The 16,573-nt window shown below is 43.3% G+C and overlaps 1 protein-coding gene across 3 annotated transcripts in view; it reads right to left on the reverse strand.

Annotated features, from left to right (window-relative positions):
• The window catches only part of LOC112248839 (whirlin), a 97,305-nt gene extending 80,732 nt beyond the window's left edge, over positions 1–16,573 (reverse strand). For all 3 annotated transcript variants that reach the window (XM_024418182.2, XM_042320752.1, XM_024418181.2), the window contains exon 1: positions 15,167–16,573. In XM_024418182.2, coding sequence (XP_024273950.1) covers positions 15,167–15,925 — 759 coding nt within the window. In that variant the 5' untranslated portion in view covers positions 15,926–16,573. The remainder of the gene's footprint in view (positions 1–15,166) is intronic.

A 16,573-nucleotide genomic window follows, 5' to 3' on the forward strand; every position in this document is an offset into this window, starting at 1 on the left:
GTTGCCTCTCCGATTAATGCCCTCCTTGCCTGATCCATGAGTTTTGGTGGGCGGCCCTCTCTTGAGAGGTTTATTGTGGTGCCATATTCTTTCAATTTTTTATAATGGATTTAATGGTGCTCTGTGGGATGTTCAAAGTTTCTGATATTTTTTTATAACCGAATGATCTGTACTTCTCCACAACTTTGTCCCTGACCTGTTTGGAGAGCTCATTGGTCTTCGTAGTGCCCCTTGCTTAGTGGTGATGCAGATTCTGGGGCCTTTCAGAACAGGTGTATATATATACTGAGATCATGTGACAGATCATGTGACACTCAGATTGCACACAGGTGGACTTTATTTAACTAATTATGTGACTTCTGAAGGTAATTGGTTGCACCAGATCTTATTTAGGGGCTTCATAGAAAAGGGGGTGAATACTTATGCATGCACCACTTTCAGTTTTGTATTTTTTAGAATTTTTTGAAACATGTACTTTTTTTCATTTCATATCACCAATTTGGACTATTTTGTGTATGTCCATTACATGAAATCCAAATAAAAATCCAAGGGGAATTAATACTTTTGCAAGGCACTGTATGCTTCTCAATAGAGTTGATATTGTACATAAAAGCAAACAAACTGCAAAGATACTATTTTTCTAGGTCATGAAGTTCATGTCATTTCCAAAGCACCACAGTAGATTTACACAAATACTTTCTTAACCCCTTCTACATGTGCTCAAGCTGGAGTCAGACAAGATTGATTTCCAAACAACAAATAAGTAAACAAGGATTGCATAACAGTTTATATGAGGCCCAACAGCAGTGATTGTGTGTGTGTGTGTGTGTGTGTGTGTGTGTGTGTGTGTGTGTGTGTGTGTGTGTGTGTGTGTGTGTGTGTGTCTGGGACAACCTCAATGTAGCAGCTGTAAATTGAGGTAAATTGTCTGTCACCTCAAATCTTCTTTGCCAGCTGCTTTCCCCCATTTCTTCATCTATCACTGTTGACTCAACTCATCCCTTTCTAAACATACCTCCCCCATCCCTCTCATCCATCCACCCTCTGCTACCCCAGGCCGAGACACATCCAAACTCAGGACATGATTACTACACTCCCACTCCCACCTCCCTCTTCCTCTCCCTCACTCTCTCCTACATGGCCAGTTAGGGTGGTTTTTAGACACCAGAGGATCTGATTCACTTCATGTCCTCCTACACAGTGACTTCACTTAGAATATGTGCTTTGGAAGAATAACGAGCTACACTACATTACCAAAAGTATGTGGACACCTGCTCATCTCATTCATTTCATTCCAGAATCATGGGCATTAATATAGAGTTGGTCCCCCCTTTGTTGCTATAACAGCCTCAACTCTTCTGGAAAGGCTTTCCACTAAATGTTGGAACATTGCTGTGGGGACTTGCTTCCATTCAGCCACAAGAGCATTAGTGAGGTCGGGCACCGATATTGGGCGATTAGGCCTGGCTCGCAGTCAGTGTTCCAATTCATCCCAAAGGTTTTCGATGGGGTTGAGGTCAGGGCTCTGTGCAGGGCAGTCAAGTTTTTCCACACGATCTCGACAAACCATTTCTGTATGGACCTTGCTTTGCACACGGGGGCATTGTCATGCTGAAACAGGAAAGGGCCTCTCCCAAACTGTTGCCACAAAGTTGGAAGCAATGAATCGTCTAGAATGTCATTGTATGCCGTAGCATTAAGATGTCCCTTCACTGGAACTAAGTGGCCTAGAGCGAACCATGAAAAACAGCCCCAGGCCTTTATTCCTCCTCCACCAAACTTTACAGTTGGTACTATGCATCCAGGCAGGTAGCGTTCTCCTGGCATCCGTCAAACCCAGATTCGTCAGATGGTGAAGCATGATTCATCACACCAGAGAATACTGTTTCACATTCCAATGGTGGCGAGCTTTCCACCACTCCTGCCACCGCTTGGCATTGCGTAAGGTGATCTTAGGCTTGTGTGCGGCTACTCAGCCATGTAAACCCATTTGATGAAGCTCCTGATGAACAGTTCTTGCTGATTTTGCTTCCAGAGTCAGTTTGGAACTCGTTAGAGAGTGTTGCAACCGAAGACAGACCTGTTCTGTGAGCTTGTGTGGCCTACCACTTCACGGCTGAGAAGTTGTTGCTCCTAGATGTTTCCGCTTCACTATAACAGCACTTACAATTGACCGGAGCAGCTCTGGCAGGGCAGGAATTTGATGAACTGACTTGTTGAAAAGGTGGCATCCTATGACGGTGCCACGTTGAAAGTCACTGAGATCTTAAGTAAGGCCATTCTACTGCCAATGTTTGTCTATGGAGTTTACTTGGCTATGTGCTTGATTTTATACAGCTGTCAGCAACGGGTGTGGCTGCAATAGCCAAATCCACTAATTTGAAGGGGTGTCCACATACTTTTGTATATATAGTGTACATTCAAGGACACTCAACAACAGCCACTGAAAAATGTGGTCTTATTAGAAGAGCTGTCATTGTTTGAAAGTGTGGGTTGTGCCATGAATAAAGAGGCTCCAAGGAACTCCAGGAGATGCTCAAGACAACATCACTGGTTCTATTAACAGCTGTCATAATAATAAGTCACTGACCTTTATCTAACTCTCAGAAAAACATCTCGTACGAAGAAAGACATTTTCCCTGACCTCTTAGTTGTCTGTTGTGGAATATTCAAAGGTGTGAGCAAAATAACAGAAAGAAAGCGAGCTAGCAATTTGGTTCCCTAAATGGTTCAAAGTTTCTGGAGTTATACTAATGTAGGTCATCACACTAGTTGAATAACTGAATAGTGTAACAGATGGGGATCAATAACTTACTCCTCAGCCTAAAATGTCTCCACCGGCACTGCTGTATTGCTAGCTTTTCAGTGGAGTAACTTGCTAGGACATTGTCAAAGAGGTTGGTAGCGCATGTGTGTGAAGCAGAAGTTCCGAGTTCTAGTCTCGCTAAGTGCTGGTTAGGTAGGAAGTGGTACGGCAAGCACAGTGCCAGTGCTGTATCAACATTCACACTGTCTGCCAAAGAAACAACCTGATTACAGATTTACAAGTGCATCCCTGCTGTTACTGACAGACTAGAGGTGCACTGAAGGGAAAGAATGTAGCATCACCATTTCCCAACTGATGGCCCAGACAGAGAGGTAAAAATATAATAATGTCAACCACCAAACAGACACAAACAAACTTTTCTTCCCTACAGTATATAGTGCACTTTTGATGAGAGCCCTATGGGTCCTGGTCAAAAGTAGTGAACTATATAGGGAGTAGGGTGCTATTTGGGATGCACTCTAAGTTAATTAAGCAGGAAACACTGTCAGGCAATCAAGTGTTAGGGTACATAATGCTGCCTGCTGTGTGACTTGGAGCTCAGAAGCTGATGTAAAAGGTGGCAAAGAGCATCTCTGTTCCACAGGGAATTCGGTGGCAATTATCAGAGTATCACAATAATGGATACTATAGTTTTGCTATTGTTATTCAACTGTAGTACATCCAAATTAGTCCATCATACTACTCATCGAAGCAAGCACCAGTGAGCCTGGAACTAGCCTCGTGCTAGGCCCATCTCCTGTCTAGCTGAAGAGGTCCATCAGCCACTTCTTGGGCTACAATACCTATTTTGCCAATTGGCCTGGATGCCATTTACTGCCTACACGGAGCCCTGCCAATCCAACACGACTGGTCTGCCGACATAACAGTCCGAGGGGGCTACAACAGACTTCTTACATCGCGAGGCCCTTCTGCCAGCCCAGGCCCGCTAGCTGTCTGAATCGCTGTGTCTCCAGCTCGCCTAGCTACCCACTGGTCCCTATGATCACTCGGCTATGCATGCCTCTCCCTAATATCAATATGTCTTGTCCATTGCTGTTTTGTTTAGTGATTATTGTCTTATTTCACTGTAGAGCCTCCAGCCCTGCTCAATATGCCTTGACCAGCCCTTTCGTTTCCCTCCCACACATACGGTGACCCCACCTGGTCTAAATGATGTCTCTAGAGACAAAACCTCTCTCACCGTCACTCAATGCCTATGTTTACCTCCACTGTATGCACACCATACCATTCCCTTGTATGTACATTATGTCTTGAAACCTGCTCCTTTTACTCTCTGTTACGAACACTAGAGAACCAGTTCTTATAGCCTTTAGCCGTACCCTTACCCTACTCCTGCTCTGTTCCTCTGGTGATGTAAAGGTTAATCCAGGCCCTCCAGGCCCTCCAGGTGCTCTCATTTGTTGACTTCTGTAACCATAAAAGCCTTGGTTTCATGCATGTTAACATTAGAAGCCTCCTCCCTAAGTTTGTTTTACTCACTGCTTTAGCACACTCTGCCAACCTGGATGTCCTAGCCGTGTCTGAATCATGGCTTAGGAAGGCCACCAAAATTCCAGAAATGGCGATCCCTAACTATAACATTTTCTGACAAGATAGAACTGCCAAAGGGGGCGGAGTGGCAATCTACTGCAGAGATAGCCTGCAGAGTTCTGTCATACTATCCAGGTCTGTTCCCAAACAATTTGAGCTTCTAAAAATTCACCTTTCCAGAAACAAGTCTCTCACCGTTGCCGCTTGTTATAGACCACCTTCTGCCCCCAACTGTGCGCTGGACACCATATGTGAATTGATTGGCCCCCATCTATTGTCAGAGCTCGTGCTGTTAGGTGACCTAAACTGGGACATGTTTAACACCCCGGCCATCCTACAATCTAAGCTAGATCTCTCAATCTCACACAAATTATCAATGAACCTACCAGGTAAAACTCCAAATCCGTAAACACGGGCACGCTCATAGATATCATCCTGACCAACTAGCCCTCCAAATACACCTGTGCTGTCTTCAACCAGGATCTCAGCAATCACTGCCTCATTGCATGTGTCCGTAATGGGTCTGCGGTCAAATGACCACCCCTCATCACTGTCAAATGCTCCCTAAAACACTTCAGCGAGCAGGACTTTATAATCGACCTGGCCCGGGTATCCTAGAAGGACATTGACCTCATTCCGTAAAAGTACTTTCCTCACCATCTTAAATAAGCATGCCCCATTAAAAAAAATGTAGAACCAGGAACAGATATAGCCCTTGGTTCACTCCAGACCTGACTGCCCTTGACCAGCACAAAAACATCCTGTGGTGTACTGCATTAGCATCGAATAGCCCCCGCGATATGCAACTTTTCAGGGAAGTTAGGAACCAATATACACAGGCAGTTAGGAAAGCAAAGCCTATCTTTTTCAAACAGAAATTTTCATCCTGTAACTCCAAAATGTTCTGGGACACTGTGAAGTCCATGGAGAATAAGAACACCTCCTCCCAGCTGCCCACTGCACTGAGGCTAGGAAACACTGTCACCACCGATAAATCCACGATAATTGAGAATTTCAATAAGCATTTCTCTACGTCTGGCCATGTTTCCACCTGGCTACCCCTACCCTGGTCAACAGCCCTGCACCCCCCACAGCAACTTGCCCAAACCTCCCCCATTTCTCCTTCACCCAAATCCAGATAGCTTATGTTCTGAAAGATTTGCAAAATCTGGACCCCTACAAATCAGCTGGCCTAGACAATTGGGACCCTCTCTTTTTAAAATTATCCGCCGCAATTATTGCAACCCCTATTACTAGCCTGTTCAACCTCTCTTTCGTATCGTCTGAGATTCCCAACGACTGGAAAGCTGCTGTGTTCATCCCCTTCTTCAAAAGGGGATACACTCTAGACCCAAACTGCTACAGACCTAAATCTATCCTACCCTGCCTTTCTAAGGTATTCGAAAGCCAAGTTAACAAACAGATCACCAAACATTTTGAATCCCACCGTACCGTCTCCGCTATGCAATCTGGTTTCCAAGCTGGTCATGGGTGCACCTCAACCACGCTCAAGGTCCTAAACAATATCATAACCGCCATCGATAAAAGACAATACTGTGCAGCCGTATTCATTGACCTGGCCAAGGCTTTCGACTCTGTCAATCACCACATTCTAATCGGAAGATTCAACAGCCTTGGTTTCTCAAATGACTGCCTTGCATGGTTCACCAACTACATCTCAGACAGAGTTCAGTGTGCCAAATCAGAGGGCCTGTTGTCCGGACCTCTGGCAGTCTCTGGGGGTGCCACAGAGTTCAATTCTCGGGCCGACTCTCTTCTCTGTATACATTAATGATGTCGCTCTTGCTGTTGGTGATTCTCTGATCCACCTCTACGCAGACGACACCATTCTGTATACATCTGGTCCATCTTTGGACACTGTGTTAACTAACCTCCAGACGAGCTTCAATGCCATACAACCCTCCTTCCGTGGCTTCCAACTGTTCTGAAATGCAAGTGACACTAAATGCATGCTCTTCAACCGATCGCTGCCCGCACCTGCCCGCCTGTCCAGCATCACTATGGACGGTTCTGACTTAGAATATGTGGATAATTACAAATACCTAGGTGTCTGGTTAGACTGTAAACTCTCCTTCCAGACTCACATTAAGCATCTCCAATCCAAAATTAAATCTAGAATCGGCTTCCTATTTCGCAACAAACATCCTTCACTCATACTGCCAAACATACCCTCGTAAAACTGACCATCCTACCGATCCTCGACTTCGGCAATGTCATTTACAAAATAGCCTGCAACACTACACAGCAAATTGGATGCAGTCTATCACAGTGCCATCCGTTTTGTCACCAAAGCCCCATATACTACCCACCACTGTGACCTGTATGCTCTCGTTGGCTGGCCCTCGCTTCATATTCGTCGCCAAACCCACTGGCTCCAGGTCATCTATAAGTCTTTGCTAGGTAAAGCCCCGCCTTATCTCAGCTCACTGGTCACCATAGCAGCACCCACCCGTAGCATGTGCTCCAGCAGGTATATTTCACTGGTCACCCCCAAAGCCTATTCCTCCTTTGGCAGCCTTCCCTTCCAGTTCTCTGCTGCCAATGACAGGAAGGAATTGCAAAAATCACTGAAGCTGAAGACTCATATCTCCCTCACTAACTTTAAGCATTAGCTGTCAGAGCAGCTCACAGAACATTGCACCTGTACATAGCTCATCTGTAAATAGCCCATCCAACTACCTCATCCCCATGTTGTTATTTATTTATTTTTTGCTCCTTTGCACCCCAGTATGTCTACTTGCGCATTCATCTTCTGCACATCTATCACTCCAGTGTTTAATTGCTAAATTGTAATTACCTCGCCACTATGGCCTATTTATTGCCTTACCTACCTAATCTTACCTCATTTGCTCACACTGTATATAGATTTTTTCTATTGTGTTATTGACTGTACGTTTGTTTATTCCATGTGAAACTCTGTGTTGTTTTTTGTGTCACACTGCTTTGCTTTATCTTGGCCAGGTCGCAGTTGTAAATGAGAACTTGTTCTCAACTGGCCTACCTGGCTAAATAAAGGTCAAATAAAAAATTAAAAAATGTTTATATAATTTTAGCACCCAAGACCAAATAATCTTAAAGCTCATTTTGCCGCAATACCTATAATCATCCAATTACCTCAAGCCTAGATTTGCAACTAATAGTGGTAAAGCCTACTTTCAAGGTCCAGTTTATCATAGTGTGAGGATGTCACCTGTCTGGACCTTTCATTATTGGGCCCATAGTTGTCCTGTGAGCCTGAGATTGTTCTGCATCCCACACGGCCCATAGTAAGGAAGTAGCCTTCCACAAGCCTTGGCTCCTGTTTCTGTAGCATGAGACAGCTTCAAGTACAAGTTCACCCCCTGGACACTGGTCTATCACAGGGTCTTAACCCCAATCTCCATAATGCTGAGTGCCAAGCAGAGACACACCGGTTTCCATTTTTACAGTCTTTGGTATGACTCAGCAAGGGATTGAACTCCCAACCTTCCCATCTCAGTGCAGACACATTAACCACAAGGCCACTGAGTTGGTCGAAAGTATTGCACTCTATAGGGTAATAGGGCGCCATTTTGGATGTAGCCTGAGATGGAGTCTAGAGCCCAAGTATCTTCATTTCAGACAGTAATTACAAGCTACAGCTCAATGCTCTAACAGCTCCATAAAACACATCATTTACTACTTCCTTTCTATCTATCCATCCATTCCACTGCTGTCTGACGGACAGACTGTTTTGATGTGCTGCTGAAGCATATCCGTTTCAATGTTTCTCTCTGTAGAGGGCTGTTGGTTGGTATTCTGAGTGAGCGGTAGAGTGAGATACACAGTATTGTCCAGGGAAGATAGAGTGCAAAGAGAGAAGGACAGAAAGATATGTTTAGCAGTGAAAGGGAGACTGAGGAAAGAAAGGAATATAGGTCCAGAGAGAGAGAGAGACAGACAGAGTAAGAGAGCGAGAGATGCAGAGAAAGCAAAAGAGTTGAAAGACAGAGATGAAAGATGGGTGACAAGAAATGGATCCCTGGTGACAGGAGACAGGTGAAAAAGAAAGAAAAAAGGAAAGAAGGGAAGATGGGGGCGAAGATGACAGACAGGTGGCTTTGATAAAGGGAAGCAGCACATACAATGGGGATGACAGTTCAGTAATGAAGCCAGGGACAAAGTCAGTCAGAACTAGGGGGGGCATGTATGGGCTAGGGCTGATCTGAGCCATAAACTAATCTAATTGTCAAAAGAATGAGCTCTCAGACTACAAATAACAAGAACTCATGTAAAGTGCATTAGTTAGCATCTTACATTTGACCTTGGGCAGCTTCAATATGTTCATTCTCAGTCCTTTGGTGCAGTGGTGAATACACTTTATGAATACAGGCCCAGAAGTATAAAAAGAGCAGGGCATGATTTTGAGAGATGGTTGAGGTGAGTCTCGTGTCGTCCTCTTTTCTTGCATCTCGTGGAGAGAGCTGTGCTGGAGTATGTTAGGCCCTGCAAGGCCCTCCATGGTGCCTCAGTAAGGAAGAGAAGATATATAGCACACATTTTGTGCATGGGATGAGAACCCACCCAATTGATTCAACTATAACTCCACATTTCAAATGTCTCCAAAAACACACACTGCTGCCCCCTCAAAGCAAAATAGCGCTTTGATGAATCAATGGATGAACTGCGTCCCAAATGGCACCCTATTCCCTACATTGTGCACTATTTTTGACCAGAGCCTTATGGTCCCTGGTCTAAAGGAGTGCACTGTATAGGGAACAGGGTGCCATTTGGGATGCAACCCAAGCCTGGCTGGGATCCACTTTGATAATACTGACCACGCCATGGCAGCTGAACACAACTGCTGCTCCCTCCCTTGATATCTATTTATTTAAATATTTGCTTATTATTCACATCATTATTCACACTCCGCCATTATATAACGGTACCGTTTCTCTAAAGCTTTTGTCATGACATTCGCTTTTTGTTAGGTTACATGAAAAACTCAATTGCCCCTGTGTATCACGCTATATAAATAGCAGCAGCAGCATTGGTTAGAGGTCTGTTCCAGAGCGGTGGGAATTCAGCACAGCTTGTTTCTGCTTCATCTACTTCCTCCTGAATGAATGGAGAGGACGAGTAAGAGTATTAGCTATTCACAAGACTGTGAGGGCTGTTTTGCCTTCAGCAAATTCCTCTGTGTGTGTGTGTGTGTGTGTGTGTGTGTGTGTGTGTGTGTGTGTGTGTGTGTGTGTGTGTGTGTGTGTGTGTGTGTGTGTGTGTGTGTGTGCATGCGTGTGTGAGAGCGTGTGCGTGAGCGTGTGAAAGAGAGAAAGAGAGGGAGGAAAAGAGAGAGGGAGAGAATGCAGATAAGAGTGACCGATATAAGCTCCTTGCCCAGCCTGTTTGGTTTACTGTGAAGAAAGAATCACAACACTGCAGGGGAGAACCATGTAGGTAAAACCCTACAGACCAAAGTTTCCATTTCACTTCAGCTACACTCCCCCCAGCTCTTTGACAGAGAAACGTACAGGCTTAAAGTAATATGGGATTTGAATATATTACACTGTATGTGTTCCATAACAGCACCGGATAAACAATGAAGAGTATACCAGCACAAAAAAGGTATGAAAATGTATGCATTCACTACTGTAAGTCGCTCTGGATAAGAGCGTCTGCTAAATCACTAAAATGTCAACGTAAATGTATATAACTGCTCACTCCCTCCAGCTGCTTCCTGTCTGGCAAACTTACAGTGGCACTTTGTCTACGTCTCAAATGGCATCCTATTTCCTAAATAGTGCACTACACTACTAAAGTAGTGCACTATATAGGGAATAGGGTGCCATTTTTGACGTATCCTTTGAAGTAGCACAAGAGAGGAAGCATTAGCCTTGTTGCTCCCTGCCTTAAATGCTGCCTGCTTAATTAAAAGCTTTAATGAATTATTTAGTTCTTGATGAGATGGGGATCGAGACCAATGAATAACTGAGAGGGAGCCACAGTCTCTCTGCAGGGAAATCATAGCAGCACAGCAGGGTGGTACAGGCCTTAGGAACTGATAGGAGTCTGCTGGGAACGTATAGGAGACAAAAACTGAAAAGTGATGTAACAGTTATATAAAATGACAATTTCATTCTGTGGATCTTATCAGTTATCTGGAACAAAAACCCTTTTCCCATAATGTTATGAGTTAATAACCCTTTTTCCATAAAAAATATTAATGCCTAAAAAAAATAACAGCGACAAACACACTGGAAAACCATTTTAATTTACTTTAGGCACACTAGAGCACATTAGTAAAATCGCTCGGAAGAGGTGGTTTTAACTGCATTCTAATGTCGACATTACTTATGGAAACCGTATTATTAAGCGAGTTAAGGCTTATACACATTTTATGAAAATATATGAAAATATCTATGGCCACTTATGTAAATAGAGCTCTTTGTAATGGTTCAACTGTGTAAAGACTGTTAGAGACTGTAGTGACCTGAGCACCTTTTCATGTATAGTATAATTAGCTTATCCGTAGTAATTATCTAGTTATGGGTTATATTGAACCTACAGTGCATTCAGAAAGTATTCAAACTCCTTGAACATTTGCCCATGTGTAACACACATACAGTACATTCGGAAAGTATTCAGACCCCTTGACTTTTTCCACATTTTGTTACATTACAGCATTCTTCTAAAATGTATTTTAAAATCCTTCGCCCTCATGACTTGGTTTTGCTCTGACATGCACTGTCAACTGTGGGACGTTGAATTGACATGTGTGTGCCTTTCCATTTCATGTCCAATCATTTGAATTTACCACAGGTGGACTCCAATCAAGATGTAGAAACATCTCAAGGATGAACAATGGAAACAGGATGTATCTGAGCTCAATTTCGAGTCTCATAGCAAAGGGTCTGAATACTTACCTAAATAAGTTATTTCTGTTTTTATTTTTAATACATTTGAAAATATTTCTAAAAACCTGTTTTTGCTTTGTCATTATTAGGTATTGTGTGTAGATTGATGAGGATATTATTTAAAAAAATATATTTTTTAGAATAAGGCTGTAACGTAACAAAATGTGGAACAAGTCAAGGGGTCTGAATACTTTCCGAATGCACTGTATGTGTGTTACACATGGGCAAATGGACAAGTACTGACAAGTACAGAAGGAGCATGTCTCTGAGTGCAAGTACGATCCTATAAGAGTTGGATAGGAGCCATCTGTCTGGGATTAGAACATGTTTTGCAGAGTTGGACAGAAGCCATCTGTCTGGGTAATGATAAGGTCGTGGTTGAGTTACTGCCCACCAGTCTACTTCCTGTGGGAAGACGGGAGATGGTCTTCAACGTCGAAGTTGGGGAGCAGAGTGAGAATAACAGGATGCAGAGAGAGGAACTGCAACTCAAGGAGGAAGAATATCCATCCGGCCCAGCCTGTGCAAATCCTCCTGTGACAGTTGCTACATGCACTGTATATAAAGAACTGTGTAACCGTATGCTATCCAGCTGAAGCATCCAGTTGGGAGAGTACATCTGGTTTGAGCTTTTATCAGTGTCCGTCTAGATCTGTACCTTGAGAAGAACCGAAGACCAACAACAATACATTGACTCATAATTACCAGGTTCCTAACATAACAAGCTGAACCCATTCCAAACGTAATAAGTCAGACAACACAACCCTATTTGCCTGTCCTTCAGAGACTTCTCTATTCAGGCACAATTAGCAGCCTGCTGAGCAATAACCACCAAGACCAACATCCATATATTTAGATATGATTTATGTATATCTTAATACTGTACATGACTCTGCCAAGGCCCAACCATTCTAAATCACTCATTTTGAGGCAAGCAAGCATATCCAATAGAATAAATGTTTATTAAATAAAAAATATCTATTCATATTTTGACTCAGTATTTGACAAAATAAATGACTGGACATGTTAACTTTGTAAAACTGTTTTTTCCTTCTAAAAGTGATCCAAAATAGCCTATGACTGTGTTGAAAATGGTTCTTTATTTGGTCTTAAATTATACATCAATCAATTCTGAATCGTCTGAAAAGGCTTTTATTTTGCAACAACAGAAAGCTGCAGGTTGTGTATTGAAGTCTGACTGGGTGAAATCAGATGGCATTTGCCATACAATGTCTTGTGACAGACAGCCTGACGAACACAGACAGCAGCACTGATAAAATACACCTGCTGTGACAACAAAACACCCCACTGATAGCAACCCCACAAATAATGTCAATATGTGAAACACATTCATTTTCCTGACTAGATAAGAGAACCAGGCATTACACTGTCTGATTGTGTCTTAAATGGCACCCTATTCCTTGCAATGCACTAAATGACACCAAATGGGTTCTGGGCAAAAGTAGTGCACTTTATAGAGAATATGCTGCTATTTGAGACACACACTCCCACTCTGCTGCTTGTATTCATCTCCCTCCACTCCACTCACCCTGCCCCCTCCACTTTACGTTCCACTTACAAGTCCACTTTCAATTTCATACTACTTGTAGTGCACTATATAGGGGATAGGGTCATATTTGGGACGGCCCCAGTATCTGCACTATACTTTCTCTCCTCAGACTAGCAAAGTTCTGCAAAAATAGAAAATAAAAAAGAGAAGTTCAGCTGAGGTCACATTGGAGACACAGGCCATAGTAGGGAGCATGAATCTGTGATCAGTGGTGTAGAATAAAATACAACATTGATTTTGATGGGATTAAAACTAACGTCTTAACTTGGACCTTAAGCAAACTGATGTCGTATCCCACATGACACTCTCTGTCGCTCTGTTTCAGCAGACAAGGCTACATTAGTAGTTTGCTTTTCACTGGTCCTGTCCTTTTTCCTTAACAGACATGAATTGTCTCCCAAAAGGCACACAATCCCTTATGAGAGCGCTACAGTTGACGAGGGCCTTTTATGGCTCACGGTCAAAAGTAGTGCCCCTTTAAAAAGAATATTGTGCCATTTGAGACGTAAAAAGAGCTTTTGTGTGTTTATTAATGTCACATTATGTTGTATTGGAACTGGGCATCATTGCTACTACTACCCTGTGTCTTGGTTTCTTCTGTTTTATTTATCTTCTCTATTTAGCTGTGGATAGGCATATGCACTATGGATAGGGACAGTGGCGACCCGTCATTCAGGGCACGTGGGTTTTTCGCCTGTTTTGCATGCTATTTTGGAATGAATATATGTCACATATCAGTTAGCAAACAACGTAATTTAAAAAAATAACATTTAGTTAATAAAGCCGCATACAAACATGGTCTCTTTTTTTGCTTTCTTGAGTAAGGCAGCTCCAAAATGCAGGTGTTTCAGCCTAGCTCAGTGATTTCGGTGGTGGTGGGACAGCCAGCGGAATATACGAAGTGTAGGGGCTGGTAATGTTCTCTAGTTGCACCATGCTTGGCTCAGTGTTCTGTCACTCATGGGGACACTACATCACCGCAAAATCTACGGGTAGAGCTTAAAAATTAAAGCACGTTGGGTGCTGCCATAGAGTTACATTAGAAGTGCCCATCCAAAAAGGCTCAAGGTCTTTGGCCACAGATAAAATGACGTCAAATTACGTTATATCTACATTGGCTTTGATTGGACTGATCATGTCGACATCATAATTTCAAAACATTAGCTAGCAAGCTACGACTGGGAAAATACATGTTCAATGGTCATCCAACTCGGAATTGTAAGTTGGGAACTCGGGCCTCTTTCTAGAGCGCCGACCTGAAGATCACTGAAGTCATCAGGATTCAACCTTGTTTTTTTCCGAGTTCCCAGTTGTCTTGAAAGCACCATAAATCCAGAGAATGCCAGACTTTGATGTAAAAGACCGCTGAGCCACCTTCCTGTTCAAGTGAGCACAGCACAACAAGTTGAGTCCAAAAATGTCTTGTATGCTGCTGCTGCATAAATTATGTAATTTGTATACTGTAGCTAAGAAAGTAATACTATGTTGTATGTTGTGTAGTAAGCTGTCAATTTCCCCCTCATAATTTAGCCTACTGTTCTGACTTGGTGGTGTACATGTAGCCTATAGCCTGTTTTAGAGAAATGTAAGCATTTAATATTGTAAGAGCTTTCATTGTCTGCTTATATGACCCCTTTATTTATCCTACGGTTCTGACTTGGTGTATAGGGAGAATACTGTAATAACGGTCCATGTTCTGAATTCTGTCGCTGTACATTTCAAAAAGTGATAAAAAATAGTTACATAGACTACGTTCATCCTTGCTCGCTCATTAATGTATTAATCAAAATTACAGATTGCCTCTTATTCGCACGTCATCCCACTATGCCATCATTTGTACATCTCAATTGTCAGTGGAAACTGAAAAAAATGTTTCAGCAAGTCAGCCATATCAGCTATGTTTTGTTAAAAGCTACTAAATGAGGCTGAATTAACTGTTTCACTGCCAGACAAGGCACCACTGATAGCCAGGCGTAGAAGTGGTAAGGTGTTGGGACAGCTGTTGGGACTCTGCTGTTGGGACAGCTTTATGTAGGTCCTAACAGTTTGTGGGCACAGTTTGTCACCATTATAGTGCAATTAATGTATTGTTTAATGGTGTGTTGTGTAGTGGCTTTGCTGGCATGCATTAAACATGTTTTTGTTTGTTTGCCCCACCAAGATTTACATGCTAAAATCGCCACTTGATAGGGATATCCGTGTACACAAACACACACAACAAACACACAAACACACACACACACACACACACACACACACACACACACAATGAGATTTGAGGTGACAACCAATTTATCCCTGCTTCATGAAGGCTGTCCCAGACACACACATATACACACAGCCTACCTTGACTGCCTCCATGTGTGAGAGTCTGTCAAACAGCATGTCGTTAACAGTCACTATTTGATCACCGACCCTCAATCCCTCATTCTCAGCAAAAGATCCGGGTTCTACTAGCGACACATATATTCCCACATCGTGCTCGGAGCCTCCCCGGATGCTGAACCCTAAACCCTCATTGCTCTTTCTGCGTCTCAGTGTCACTTGGCGGATCTCTCCAAAAGGCTCCCCCTGGATGAAAGCCTGGGGAGCGGTCCCATCAGCAGTGGTGCTGAAACCATCCTTGTCGGGACACGCTCCTGGTGATGCATAACAAGAGAGATCATGAGGGTTCATACAGTGAGCAGTGGGAATTTGGACATGGTGGTTTGCAGCATTGCCTACTTCTCCTCCAGAGCTTTCAGGGTTGTTACCACTGTTTTGCGGTAGATGGTCCGTTTTAAGGTACAGGCCCTCGGAAGTATACTGGTCAAACAACAGCTGGTCTGAGCGCGGAATGACCAACCGCAACATCGGGAGGAGTTGCCGTTTGTTTGGCGTGTTGAGGATTATTTTGAGAGTTTGAACTAAATCGAAGACGTTGCGCTTTGCATGGTAAACATTTAGACAGTGTATGAACTGTTCTCTCTCGAAGTCTGTGAGCAGCAGGTTGAGCGCGTTGTGCAGCTTCCGAACGTTTGCTGACAGCGCGCGGCCACCCGACCCAATTCCCGAGTTTGCCGTCGTTGAATTGAGTGAAACGCGCTCCAAATCACTGCTCATCATGCTACAGATTTACCATAAACAGCACACCCCAGACATGGATGGTCAGATCATGCATTTGAGATACTGCTATAGAAGTCTCTCCGCTCCGAAAACACATGACCGCACGGTGATTCTTTGAGGAAGTCAGCGTTGAAAATTGTCATCTTTCCAATAATGCCTGTCGGAAGCATCAAATAATAACAGCTCTCCATTGCCCCCGCATCTTCGATCTTCACCTATTTATGGAGAGTCCGGTTTGTGTGAAGGTGCACCGTAGATCCGTAGATGATGGTGAGAAAACAATTGCTTCAAAAAGTTGGCAAAAATACTCGTGCAGCAGAGGAATATTTCTAGACTTGTCACAACAACAACAACTTTTATTCAACTGAATATTATCCTGGATAACAAAGAATACAGAGAAGACGCGCGCGCTCTTGCGCTACGTGGCACCTGAATGTGTTCCTCTGGTTTGTCTGGGAGCAAAACAGTTCGCAATTGGTCATCTTTGTAGCCTACCTATGTCATCATTATTTTTATAGCCCAAAATTAAAAAGCTGGTTGTTTCTCGTTCGTCTCAGTGTCCCCTTCAATTGCAAGGTAGTTGATCTTCCTCTATCGGAGAAGAATATTTCATATTGTTACTTAAAAGCGCCGCACTTGCTCATTCAC

Source organism: Oncorhynchus tshawytscha, linkage group LG04 (assembly GCF_018296145.1).
Source record: "Oncorhynchus tshawytscha isolate Ot180627B linkage group LG04, Otsh_v2.0, whole genome shotgun sequence".
NCBI classification, from domain to species: Eukaryota; Metazoa; Chordata; class Actinopteri; order Salmoniformes; family Salmonidae; genus Oncorhynchus; species Oncorhynchus tshawytscha.